General features: G+C 39.0%; 1 protein-coding gene across 10 annotated transcripts in view; it reads right to left on the bottom strand.

Annotated features, from left to right (window-relative positions):
* Window positions 1-14,439, bottom strand: part of cacna1ba (calcium channel, voltage-dependent, N type, alpha 1B subunit, a) — a 184,394-nt gene that overhangs the window by 46,541 nt on the left and 123,414 nt on the right. For all 10 annotated transcript variants that reach the window (XM_075468182.1, XM_075468188.1, XM_075468184.1 and 7 more), the window contains 4 exons: window positions 14,221-14,341; window positions 10,891-11,020; window positions 8,878-8,937; window positions 6,461-6,567 (listed from right to left, as the gene is read on the bottom strand). In XM_075468182.1, coding sequence (XP_075324297.1) covers window positions 6,461-6,567; window positions 8,878-8,937; window positions 10,891-11,020; window positions 14,221-14,341 — 418 coding nt within the window. The remainder of the gene's footprint in view (window positions 1-6,460; window positions 6,568-8,877; window positions 8,938-10,890; window positions 11,021-14,220; window positions 14,342-14,439) is intronic.

The raw sequence follows: 14,439 nt of genomic DNA, 5'->3' as shown, positions 1-14,439 counted from the left end.
CTAGTTACAAATTAGGCACCTACAGAAAATATGACAAAAAGGTCAACATTCAACAATGCCTCCACTGTTTGTGCACTAAAGGCAAATCCTTTTCTCTATTCTGCTACTCTTCTTCACATTTTTAATCATGTAATCACATGACATTTGTCAGCAAACACAAAATGCTTATTATTGAACTGAATGACTTATTACACAAGCATAGATATTCAGTGTAAGTGGGCCATAAAATGTTATAATCTGGCAAGAAAGTAGAAACTGACCAACACAAAAGAAAAAAAAACAAGAAAAGAAAGAAAATCAGTGTAGACAATCTGTTTATCCTTTTTATTCACAACTATTGGAGCTGGCTACTCTTTTAAAATATATGCACGGAATTTAGATAATTTTGTTTGTTGTATTTGTGGCCAAGAAAAAAACAAACTTCAGAATAAAATGGCTAAATCTGTTAAAATGTTTTGTAGGCAGAGGCGGCTTTCACAGTTGAAAGCTCTCAGACAATGTCAAGTTTGTTTAACTGGAAAATGGGTTTAGTAGTTTATTAATGGGGGTGATCTGAGCATAAGAAATATGGCAGTTAGAGAGGGAAAGAGAGTTGGGGTGAGGTATAGGTACAGGGTAGAGGGATCATGATGGGGGTAAGCTTGGCATAAGGGGGTTCCCCACCTGGTTACACCTTGTTGCGATCTACTTGGGGGAAAACAGTGGTAAAACAAGGTACAGCACATTTATGGACGCTTTGCACACACAAACAAAACAAAGCACATTTTTGCATCAAATGACAACACCATATTATTTCTATTAATGAAAACAGATGTAAAACTTTATAAACTTTGGTTGGTAGCAAACAATGAGTCTAAGTAAAACCAGGCTCCATAACAGATTAAATTAGAGTACAGAAAGCCATATGAGTAGAAAATACTGCATGCTATTGGATGCTGAATGCTAGATGTGGGCAGTCTTTTTCTGAAATAACACATAAATTACGACAGGCAATTGCTTAGCTTTTGTTCTGTAGGTGCAGACTCAACCAAAACAGAAAACTAAGAGAAAATACTAGCAAAACCAGGCCCTTAAAAGATTTCCTAAATAACAAAATTAATTCTTAGGACAGAATTAATTAATGAAACATCATTTTAACCCTGAAGTTATTTCTAGAATCAGCAGTTAACTTTAAGGGCACTTCAACAGTTTGCTGCATCACATGGGAAATGCACCAAAAAGTTACAAACTGAGCTTAAAGGCTGGTTCCAGCAGGTGAGAGTCACAGATTTGGCTTTGATGAGGATGTTACAGTTCCATGATAAAATGGACTGCAGGCATAACAAGCTTTTGTATTCATGCAAGGTGAGCGATAACAACTGACAGTCAAACAGGACTTCCTTTCTGTTATTGCCAGTGTGGTGTTGACCTGGAGCCAAAAAGCCTGTGCAAATAGCTTATTTGAGACTGGTTTAACCTAATGAAGAATCACTCATTGATGAAGACATTACGTTTAAGAATCATACAAACAGAGATTTGTCCAGTATTGATTAAATAAATCATACTTTATGAAATAAATATTCATACACTTCAGTGCAGTTAAATCAAATAAAGCCATTAAACAGAAAGCAAAATTATAATTAATAAATAATTATTATGCTTGTAAATTATAACAGTAAATTATATATAATATAGTAGTAAATAATAGAAATACTATTTACTATAATAGTAAATAATATACTAAATGAAAAACATTAACACTAAAATGTCTAGTTCACTAAGATTAACATTATTAGATTGGCATTACATTATCCTTTTTCAAAGGTCAACTTTTATTCCACAGGTGAAATTCTTATTAAAAATTTTTTTGACAATGAATCCAGAAAGACAAGTCAATATTAGACAACAGCAATATTCTTATTTCAAGCTATCATGGTGTGGACCATGCCTTTTAATCAGTATGTCACACACAGGCCGCACACACAGATAAAGGTTACTGTTCTATTGTAACTTTAGTTAATGCCTGTTGTGTTTCTTCTATTGTGCTCAGCTTTAAATACTGTGTTGAACTGAGCATTGTCAATAACAAGATACAGTATGTTAAGTACTTTTAAACCTTTCTTTAAGGATATTTGGATTATTTTATGTTGTTTCCTTGTCTCACCTGCACAATGTTTCTTTGACTGGCATTTAAACCAGAATGAGAAGTGTCTTTTTTTGCTTTTTTTAGAGCAAGAAGCATGTTTCATTTGAAAAGAATATACTGTAATAGTTTCTTGACTACAATACATATTATACATTATATTGACACTGTTCAGCAGAGTTTCCCAGATGATTAGAATTTCTTTGTGGCGGTAGCTGGCAATGTCATTGTTGTGAGGTACAATATATTGTAACATTTAAGTAACATTTTCATTTTTTAACAAACTTTGTGTGAAAATAGATCATCAATATATCAAGCTGTCTTTCCAGTGGGTCACCCTGTAGAAAAGACTCCAAGCCACATACTTGGACTAGAGCTTGCGATCTAGTCCATGGAGTTGAAAGGTCCAATTGCCGACCTCTCTACTCATGCCCAGAGCCTCGTTTAGACTTTAGACTTAAACGACTTTTGCAGTACACTGACGTCTGTTTCTGAAAAAATCTGAGAAAAATAAACATTGCAGATAATGAATTGTCATTCATATAAGATCTACAAGGCCTTGGTCAAAACTTAGTTGTAACTTTCAGGCACTACTTTTTGCTGCTACTAAATTACATACCTTTTGAAAGGTCCTAGGCTTTTTTTTGACAAAAAAATATTTTACTTTGCAGAATTCTGAAAATCCTGAATTTATGCTGACTTAATTGCTAAATTAATATTTTATTGGGTGTAGTTGATGTTTTAAAAGGTTACTTGGGATCCCCATAACCTATTAAAAAATAGGCCATTATAGACAAGAAACTCCTGTGTTCTGAAAGGTGAAATTATTGTTTTAGTTTGAATTAGAAAAAGCATATATGAATCCTCCAGAATATCTTGTCATCATTCTATTCTATGGGTGTTGTCAGTTGAGAATCTTGTCATGTATTTGGGCCAATAGTACCTGCTTTACATAGTGGTTCATGACTTGAAAGGTCATCTTATGTCATGTCATGACTTGATATGTCAACCATGCAACTAACTAAATGGCATTCAGGCAGCATAGTGAAAGAATGTGCTTTATCCAAAATTCTGATAATTCCTTACCTTAACCCGGTAATTTTGATTTCAAACCCCAACCAAATAGTTTTAGTGACTAAATCTAACCAGTAAAACTGTATTGTCTTTAACTAAGTAGCTCTCTCCAAGTTAATTGGTTACATTCGGCATCTACTGGCCTATATGAAACTGCTGAATATCCATTCTCAGAAGGCCTGAGATGTGTCTGTGAGGTGACAGACACTGGAAATAACAGTACTAAGAACCATCATGCCACTCACCTCTCTAAAAGCCCCAAGGGGTGATGCTTGGCTTTCACAATCCAAATAAAAAGTCCAAGACAATATTATGCTAACTTTTGATGTTAACAAAAACAGCTATTTGATAAATCAAATTTCTGAAAATATTAAATGTATTGTAAATGAAACACCATATCTTAAATATGAATTAAGATTTTATTTCTAAGATATATTTTTTGGCTTTTATCTGATGTGTTTTCTGTTTCAGTTTGTATCTTTTACTAACTGTTTATAATATGATAAATCAATTTTAAAGAAATAAAGACAAAAGTACAGCATGGATGCTGTTGTGGATGGTAGGTTAACTTGTAAAATTTCATAAGGTCTGAAGTATTTAATTTTCAATACTGGGTCTATGGAGGTCATTCATTTTTAAATGCATTGTACATTAATTTAAAGGAGAAGTTGCACTCACCGATAACATTTTGGTGAAAGTCGGCGTCCTGTGGACGATATTTAGATCCGCGTATATCAATATATAGGAGCATCAGCCGATGCCCCCGTTCACTCCAATTATATGGATATACGCTGAACTAAATAGGACCCCGACTTTCACCAAACTGTTATCGGTGAGTAGATGAATGTATTTTACGCCAGAAATAAGGTCCAGGTTTTAAAAAAACTAACTTCTCCTTTAACTCCTGAATCAAGAATTCATGGATGCTATTCAGCACAGGCATGGAACCAAACCATATGAACATAATCTCATCTAAAGTATCATGCTGAATCGGAAAGACACAGCTAAAGCAGTGCACACAGAACAAACATGTGTGAACATGGTATGGTCATAGGTTACTTTATGAAACACCCATAGTCAACAGTACACGTTATAAAGTCTGTCTAATGTGCATGCTGGGATCATAGAGGGGGTCAATGCTCCCTGACATCCACTCATGCCCTTTGCTTTGGCAAGTCTCTACTCAATTAATAATAGAGAATGTGAAAGTGGTTGTATAAATCCAGTCCAAGCAAAGCTATAGCAGAGCAACATGCTAATAAGGACATCTCTTTTCAGAGGCATAGGGACATTAAGGATAATTAACCAGCAGATGACAGTTCCCTCTATAGAAAAGGACTACATGGAGAAAAGATCTTTAACAACGCAACAATAAGGGGTAAGTACAAGAAGATCTTAGATGGATGACGAGATGAGTGTGTTTCTCAGGCATAACATTTCACACTGCAAAAAACACACATCCTCGCAAGCAATTTCACTTCATATACCACATGGCTTACAGAACAAAAAAGTTAATTGGAATGTATCTTTTAATTCTGAGTTCACTTTCTGAGTAGACTCAGCAATTCTGCACCACGCAGAAGCAAAGTTTTCTAGTAAACACTGACAGAAGCTTTAAGATAAAAATTCAATTTAACTAATATTTGTGGTTTAAGAAAGGTAACATTGGACAGCCTGAGAACAGCAGGACAGCATTGAAACAAAATATGGTTTTACATTTGTCATTCTCAGATGATGGCTCATTTTCCAGAGAAGATTTTTTTGTATGCACATACAAATATATATGAAGCCATAAAATGTAGAATTGTGTAAATTTAATTCTGATCCCTCTATGAAATGTAAAATGATCTGAAGCACAAGTAAAATTGAGGAACATCAGTGAAACATTCAGTAGCTCTTAAGCTCTTCCATGTAAAATGCCTAATGGTTTTCAACATACAAGTAAGCTTAGAAGAATGTGTGTGTGATCTTTCATTTTTTTATTTTAATGAAAACAGCAATACTAATGCAGCTGAAAGATAGCAGCAATATTGAATAGCTCTGTTTCCCTTCTTGCAAATACCAACTACAAAGGTTATTTCTAGTCTATTGCATTGGTCAAATCAGCAACTAGCAGGTTGATAATGTTGTCAAAAATGGAAAACATTAAGAGGAAAAATTTGTTTATTGATTTTATCTATGTTTTGAGAGAAGTATGAAAGTGAAAATGAAAGCTATGCTTTGTTCTTCGGTCATTACATTATATGATCAACATTCACTTCGGAACAAAACCAATTCAAATTTTGTGCAGATCTGTAGTATGTGAGAAAGTGACTTTGGTCTTGGTTTACCCATAGAACATATTTTTGTTTTAATGACAGAAATGGTATTCTGTATTCTTCATCTAATTGCAAAGGTATTTTCTGAAAAGTAAGACTGAATATGTGAGGAAATTACTTGTTTTTGCAGTGGAAGTCATGTATGTTTTCTTTTTCACATACATACAGTTAATGGTATGGACAGGCACGATGAGATAGGAAGAGGAGACATTACCCCATGAAGCTCCTTCAGAGAGATCCCGAGACAGAAACAGGAAAAATTTGAAGTCAATAAGCACCAAAGCACTCAGATTTACTCGGTAATGAGTTCACATTCACGCGCACACACCCACACACACCCAGGCACACACCCATGCCGACACTTCTCACTTCTAAAGAATTGATTAAGACTTTCACTTTAAACCTTCCAATTTCTAATTTGCTTTCTTCCGGGAAGATAGCCTTTAGTTACTGATTCCTTGCTTGTGTGGGGTGCTTGTGTGCATTCAGACATACACACACACGTGTATGTGTATGGTCGCACACATATAACAAACATGGTTAGTTTCAATTAGAACATTTCTGTGATTAAGATTACTTTATTGTCACGTACACACGAATGTTAACACGAAATTACTATTCCGCATTTGACCCATCCAGGTTGGCGCCTGTTGAACACACATACACACGGTCACACACTCATGGAGACAGATGCCATTCACTGGAGTGGTGGGCAGCCAAAAACAGGATCCTGGGAGCATGGGGGGACTGCTGTCAGTCCATCAATATAAGTAAAAATATAACTTTTTAATTTTAATGAACATTTGTTCCAACCAGAGTGAAGTTTGATACAGCTGTATATTATATATGACACAAAAGATTAATCAAAATCTGATTGTCAGGATTAACATCTGCAAAAAGCAGATACTTCATTTTGTGACAAAAAAGGAGGAATCTGTGAACTTACGAAAATGCAAATGCCACCAGCGCCCCACTGACCACTATGAAATCCAGAATGTTCCACAGGTCTCTGAAGTAGGATCCAGGATGAAGCAGCAGGCCCAGGTCTACCATCTACGACAAAGACAACATGTTTTCATCTCTTTTGTGATTCTACTTTATGCTTTTTTATTTAGTTGTATTTTATTAAATTCTGGTAATTTAAAATGACTATGATTGTGTTATCATGATTGTGTGTACTGTTGTCAGGTTTGTACTGGGTAGGTATGATTGCATACCTTGTATAGTGATTACTTTAAATCATATACAATCATTACCATTGATAAATATAATTTATTAACAATAAAATTACATAAAAAAATACAAAAGTAGGACATAATTATTATTTCAAAATAAAATTTCAATGTCTGTCTCAGTGTCACGTCACTAGACACTTTTTACCGGGGCACGTGCCCCTGTAAACATGCGTTGAGCCCCTGTGAAAATTCCCATATACATCCTTCAGACTATGCTACGACTGTGCCATGGAAGGATAACATAGGCACGATTTTCCCTATTTCAACCATGTAACCTACTTTAGCCAATGCTGCATAGGTCTACCAAAGAGTGAAGTGAAGAGGTTGTATTCGCAGGCATTGGGTGCGTCTGTGCATGTTCAGCGTATGGACCGTGTGTGACGCGTATCGCGCAAAATCAGAGATGGAAGGCAAGATACTGCGGCCCACACGTCATATTTATCAGCAGATAGTAGCCCACAATTTGCCAACTGAAGCGTAGTAGGCTATATGAACCACTACACATTGATGGATTGTCGGCATCGTGGTCATGGACATAAGAAAATTCTTACAAAGTCAGAAGCAACAAGGAGAACAGAACATGAAGTGGGGGAAGATGAGAGATTTGTTTTCTCTGTTGTGTCGACGCCCATGCCTACCTATAGGCCACTGTAATTTCTTACGCCAAATACACAATGTTTGCATTTAGGCTTAAACAGTGTCTGGTTCCATGGCATATGAAAAACGCAAGACAATATCCTATTCTGCCTATTATAGCCTATTTACTAAACTATCTTAGGCATTATAAATGGGTAAAATGTGGGAAGGCTAGTTTGAAAGGCTACTCAATCAGGGGAATAACTTATCAGACCATATCAGCTACTCTTAATTTAAGATTTTGACTTTTTATTTTGCAATATTGCCTCTTGTAGAAGTATTTATTGACTGTGCTACAGTAAGATTAAAACATGTTCAGTACCTGGACCGAAATATTGGTCGGTAGCCTATAGCTCTGTTAAACCTGTTGAGGTTCGTGCAAATTTGAATAAATGTTCTTATACATCCAGTACAGGCTCATTTTCTGTTTACAGTAAGGCAGTGTTGGTGGTGGGGTTCTGGGGGGCCTAGGCCCCTGTACAGCTGTATGCCTAGCAACGTCCCTGGTCTGAAGACATGAAATGGATAAAAAAAAATATTGTTAGAATAATTAGTGACAGACAGCTTAAGACATGATAACATAAGATGTTTCATAAAAATTTTTTTACCCCTTGTCCTGTCCAGCATTATGACAGAGGAATTGTAATCTGAATACCGTTTATGCCAAACATATTTGCTATGCCAAGGGAAGCTTTATTAATGTAAAGTAAATGTTTTTAAATTTTAAATATAGAGGATTCTCAATACAGGGACATTAATAAAGCCAGAAAACCTCAATACACCACAACTATCACTCTAAGATAGTCAATGAGCTGTGGCAATTGCATATTGACTTTGAAGCAACAACTTTGGAAATGTTGCCTAAGAGAAAATACCGGTTTAAAGTGGATACACAAGGCTGTATAATGTTATCGGCAGGTGGCGGAGGAGGCTATGTTGCACATGGTAATTATAAATAATTTATCAACTGTAAACAAAATCCAGAGGAAATAGAAACAAATTAAACCCTATTTAACTATATATATATATATATATATATATATAAGAGAAAAATATCAAATAGGTCCTCATGAATTTGTTTCAACTGTCTGGACTTTTGTTTTTTTCCTGTCATTGACCTAATTTATTCTATTAAGAAAATGTTTTTAAAGCACTACTGGAGTACAAGACCCTTTTTTGGTCTTTGAGTCTCCTCACAGTTGTTGGATGCATTGCTACTTTTGTGAAAACAAACCTCCATCGAAACCATGTAATTGCACAGCTATACATTGGAATTTGTTGTCAAGCTTGAGAGGTTGACAAAAGAAACACCCCCAGAAGCAAAATAATGTTAATGGTCTTAACAAGAATAAGACAGCATTTTATTGTATAGCATGATATATGCGATGAACAAAGAAGGTCATAAAGAGACAACAACAAAAAAATGTAGTGTAGCTTTGAGAAGGAAAAGTTCAGTGAAAGACAATGAAATTAGAAGGTTAGTTGTGCTTACTTTGATCACCAATTCAAAAGTGAAAACACCAGTGAAAACGTAGTCCAGATATTTGAGCACCTACAAAAGAGAGACTGGATTAGAGTAGTACTGACACAGAAAAAAAAAATGGAGATATTATTCAATATAAAAGAAATGTGTATTTCACTCTAATTCATGCCCCCTTTTTTAAGGAATTGCGTGAAGTTCTTTACCAAAAGCCCAGGGGCCTCACGTACAAAGACTTGCGTGGATTTCCTACTGAAACATGGCGTACGCTCAAACCCAAATGCCCTCCTACGCACAACAATATCCGGATGTGTGAATCTGTGCGCACGCATGAATCCAAGCACATTTCCTTTGTACATCCCAATCAACGTGGAATTGAGCGCACATGTTGGAGTACCCGACTCCTCCCTGTCCACGCCCCTACTTAAATATGCAAATCATATTTAAATGAAATAAAGAAAAAAGAATGAGTGAGACGGGAAAAAAGAAGAACTTCACGGAAAGCGAGATGTCGGTGCTACTTTCTGAAGTGGAGGCCCTCAAAAATGAACAGGCCAACATTAAAGCTCAATTTGAAGCGAGAGTCTGTTTTGTAATCGGAGCTATCGACTGCACACACATTGCTATAAATCGCTTGATGAATTTGTATGTTAACAGGAAACATTTTCATTCGATCGATGTACAGATTATATGTGATACGTAAATGCAATTAACCAACATTGTGGCGAGGTGGCCTGGTTCAACGCACGATTCATACATTCTGAGTAACAGCATTGTTGGGAACAGGCTACAAGGTGGCACTGTGCGTGATGGTTGGCTTCTTGGTGAGTAACTTTATTGTGTAATTGTCCTAATATTATTCCCTGTGACGTGCATTGAGTATGTGCGCCCCCAATTTCTATCCCATCTTCACAGCATCATAGTCGGTGGTTAAAGTTAGTTTCTTGCTGTTTTTTGCTGGTTAAACTTCAGCTTAAGATCTTTCTAACAAGCCCCTGATGGTCTCTGTGGGCAAATGTTAATAACCCCGTGCGTAAAGTGTGAAATGTCTGAATCAGCCTCACCTTTTCCCCGGCGCACTTCTGCACGTTACTGTAGGAACACGTTGTTGTGAGTTACACAAACACATCGGTATTTACCTTGGGGGTAATCAGAGTCACCCACATGTGCTCCCACCACCCCATGAGAGAGCAGTGTCACCCATTGTTGCCCCGACTCTCTGTTCAAACAGTCGGTCACTCCCCCCCACCCGCCTGTTTTGGCCACACTGCGGCGGTGGGCAGCCAGTCTCCGCTTCACATCCACCTTAATGTCGGACCACTTCTTCTTCACCTCTGCTTGTGTGCGCTTCTCAGACCTCACAGCATTGACAACCTCGTACAGGCTCTCCCACCCACTCCTGTTGCGTTTGCTGCTTATGTCGGAGGACAGCGTGCCAAAGAACACATTTTTGCGCTCCTCCACTTCAGAAAGTAGCACCGACATCTCGCTTTCCGTGAGGTTCTCCTCTTTTTCCGTCTTATTCATTGTTTTTTCTTTATTTTCTGATCGTGCAGAGAGGGGAATCGCAGGTGCAGGGCTCATTTAAATGTGATTTTCATATTTAAGTAGGGGCGTGGACAGGGAGGAGTCGGGTGCTCCGACATGTGCGCTCAATTCCACGTTGATTGGGATGTACAAAGGAAATGTGCTTGGATTGATGCGTGCGCACAGATTCATACATCCGGATATTTTTGTACGTTGGAGGGCATTTGGGTTTGAGCGTACGCCATGTGTCAGTAGGAAATCCACACAAGTCTTTGTACATGAGGCCCCAGATGTATTAACATGGAGCACCAGATGATAAACTACTAAAGAGAGATGTTGATTTTCTCATTTTCTAACTGGCTCATTTACCAGGCTGGGCAATTCTCACACTATTAAGAAAATAATTCAGAAAAACTAACCTCTTCATACTTGTATGTTTGAGTATTGTGAGTGTTTTATGTATTTATGTGTTTGGTTTGCATGCACTGTGTGTCTCACATTGTTGCGAGGGGCATTTGTCCAGACGGGGTCCTCTGCTGCAAGAGCAATGCTGCTCATTGCAATGACAACCAGAATGGACATCTCAAAATACCTCAGAGTTACAATGTAGTGACATAACCGCCTTACCCTGAGAAAAGAGAGACAAAGATCATGAAGCAGTTGCTGTCATTTCCTGCCTAGTTATTTACAAATACAAACATGAAAGTTCATGAAAACATTGAAAACGACAGGTTTGAGCGTGCAATTGTACATAAAATGCATAAAAAGCGTTTAACAAAGAACAATTACTCTCTTTACTTAGGTGCATCAAGTGCTAGTTTCCATTATACTGAAAGCCCCTAATACAGGGGTGGCCAACCCGCGGCTCCCGAGCCACTCTTTGTCTGGTTTCATGCGGCTCTTACGTTCATATCAAAATTTGTGTTTGTGGGTTTTTTTATGTGCGTGTTGGCTTCGTTTGAGTTCAATACGGCATCGGTCTCCAACCTTTTTTGCTCCATGAACCGGTTTAATGTCAGACAATATTTTCACGGACCGGCCTTTCAGGTGTGGCGGATAAATACTACAAAATAAAATAATACAGGAGGTGCAGTGTGGTTTTCGTCCTGGCCGTGGAACAGTGGACCAGCTCTATACCCTCGGCAGGATCCTGGAGGGAGCATGGGAGTTCGCCCAACCGGTCTACATGTGTTTTGTGGACTTGGAGAAGGCGTTCGACCGTGTCCCTCGGGGATTCTTGTGGGGGGTGCTCCGGGAGTATGGAGTGCCGGACTCCTTGATATGGGCTGTTCGGTCTCTGTATGACCGGTATCAGAGTTTGGTCCACATTGCCGGCAGTAAGTCGGACATGTTTCCTGTGAGGGTTGGACTCTGTCAGGGCTGCCCTTTGTCAGCGATTTTTGTTCATAATTTTTATTGACAGAATTTCTAGGCGCAGCCAGGGCGTTGAGGGGGTCCGGTTTGGCGACCTCAGAATCGAGTCTCTGCTTTTTGCGGACGATGTGGTTCTGTTAGCGTAGTCGGGCTGTGACCTTCAGCTCTCACTGGAGCGGTTCGCAGCCTAGTGTGAAGCGGCTGGGATGAGAATCAGCACCTCCAAATCCCAGACCATCATCTTCGGCCGGAAAAGGGTGGAATGCCCTCTCCGGGTCGGGAATGAGATCCATCCCCAAGTGGAGGAGTTCAAGTATCTCGGGTCTTGTTCAGGAGTGAGGGACGAATGGAACAGGAGATTTACAGACAGATCAGTGCGGCGTCTGCAGTGATGCGGGCTCTGCACCGGCCCGTCGTGGTGAAGAAGGAGCTGAGCCAGAAGGCGAAGCTCTCGATTTACCGGTCAATCTATGTTCCTACCCTCACCTATGGTCACGAGCTGTGGGTAGTGACCGAAAGAACGAGATCGCGAATACAAGCGGCCGAAATGAGTTTCCTCCGCAGGGTGTCTGGGTTCTCCCTTAGAGATAGGGTGAGAAGCTCGGTCATCCGGGAGGGGCACGGAGTAGAACCGCTGCTCCTCCGCATCGAGAGGAGTCAGATGTGGTGGCTCGGGCATCTGGTGAGAATGCCTCCTGGACGCCTCCCTGGTGAGGTGTTCCGGGCCCGTCCCACTGGGAGGAGGCCCCAGGGAAGACCCAGGACACGTTGGAGAGACTATGTTTCTCGGCTGGCCTGGGAACGCCTCGGGGTCCCCCCAGAAGAGCTGGAGGAAGTGGCCGGGGACAGGGACGTCTGGGTCTCTCTGCTCAAGCTGCTGCCCCCGCGACCTGATCCCCAGACCAGCGGAAGATAATGGATGGATGGATGGATGCTTCGCAACCAGGTCACGTGACTATCAAGTTTCCCTCAGCTAAAAAAGGAAAATGGCCGACTGTCAACCTTTTTTCTGTGAAAAACGTAACATTTTAAGAAAGCATCTGCGAAGATTCTGAAAATATTATGCATTGTTCTCGCTAGAAATGCCATCGAAATGCATACAAATGCAGATGCTTTCTTATAATGTTATGTTTTTCACAGAAAAAAGGTTGACAGTCGGCTATTTTCCTGAGGGAAATTTGATAGTCACGTGACCTGGTTGCGAAGCAATGTAAATGAATAGGCCAAATAAAACGTGGTATTGTCACAATTTTGGGGGCCAAATTGTGACAATACCACGTTTTCCCTTGTGGACCAACGTAGCTATTACATGTTTTTCTGGGAGACTGGGTTGCCTAACGCTCTTCAAAATTCCAAACACGTCTGTTTTTGACTCATTTTGCTTGTTTCATGGGTTTAATATCAGCGTTGATGCATCAAGTGACCGAAAATAAAAAACTTTGTTTTTCTGCTTTGCACTTTTCTGGAGTATTATTAGTGTTGCGACCTAGAAATATTTGGGGCATAATATATTTAATTGAATATTAAATGATAACGTGTTATCAAAGACATATATTTTAATTTCAGTTTATTTTATTGTATTTTTTTTTTCATACCTTAAGGTGAAATGTCCATTGTTCTGCTCTGGTTAACTGTTCTACAGGCAGCAGGAAGATGTGACTTTTTTTTTTATTGACAACATATTTCATGTATATAGGCTGGGTGCTTCGGTAACAGCTGACATCAAAACATACATGCAGTGCAGGGAAAATAAAGTTGCAGAACAGAAGGGAGAGTACTGTTGTTTTAAGGGTGCAACAGTAATACTGGCTTTAGAAACTGTAATGAGGAACACTGGGAAGTAACCACAGAGCTTTTTATCATGTCATCAGAATTAAATTTGCCCTTTTTTCAAAGACACTTTTTCTTTTTACTTTCTGTCCATTTCCGTTAGCCTTGCATTGGACTGGGGTTCCGTACAGGGCTTCAGCTTAGTGAGCTGTGATAAGCTCCTGTCTCCTGACCCTGCTAACTGGCCTTCAGTTCTGACTGACAGAATTCGGACACAGCTGGTTTGCAGAGGACCAAGTGAGGTACCTGCTGACTTTGGTTTCCCCAGGAACGAGTTGGATGGAAGAAGTTGCCATCACCAGTATTTCAAGAAGACATTGGCTAACGGTTATTTTTAGGATTTTTAGATTATTTAAGGATTTGTGATTGATATTTATATACTGTATTTAATTTCTTTATCGTGTTTTTTCTCAGTCTTTTTGTACCCTTTTGTATTTAAGATTATATATAATGAAATAATACAAATAATATAATATGTTGTTGTGTTGGTGGCGGGGTAAGTCTTTTTTTGCCCAGGGCGTAAATCTAGCCAGGACAGCCTCTGGCTATTGTCATATATCCACAGCATGTTTGAAATCCTACAAGGAAATTAACAGATGGATGAAGGAAGCTAATGTCACTTACGGATTGGTCTGTCCAAAGATGAACATGGAACTGTAAGGCAGGATGGGTTTAGGTCCACTTTTACATAGATCCTCTAAGGTCTTCTCATTCATGGGCATTGTTTCAGCATCAGTACTATTCACTGGAAAGAGCAATTATCACAGACATGGCAGAATGGAATTTAAACAGCATAATATGGCCATGTGATTCTGTTAATCTAAGGCTGTATTTAAATGTAAG

The sequence above is a fragment of the Odontesthes bonariensis genome, chromosome 6, assembly GCF_027942865.1.
Source record: "Odontesthes bonariensis isolate fOdoBon6 chromosome 6, fOdoBon6.hap1, whole genome shotgun sequence".
Lineage (NCBI taxonomy): Eukaryota > Metazoa > Chordata > Actinopteri > Atheriniformes > Atherinopsidae > Odontesthes > Odontesthes bonariensis.
This window is presented reverse-complemented; position numbering and strand designations above follow the sequence as displayed.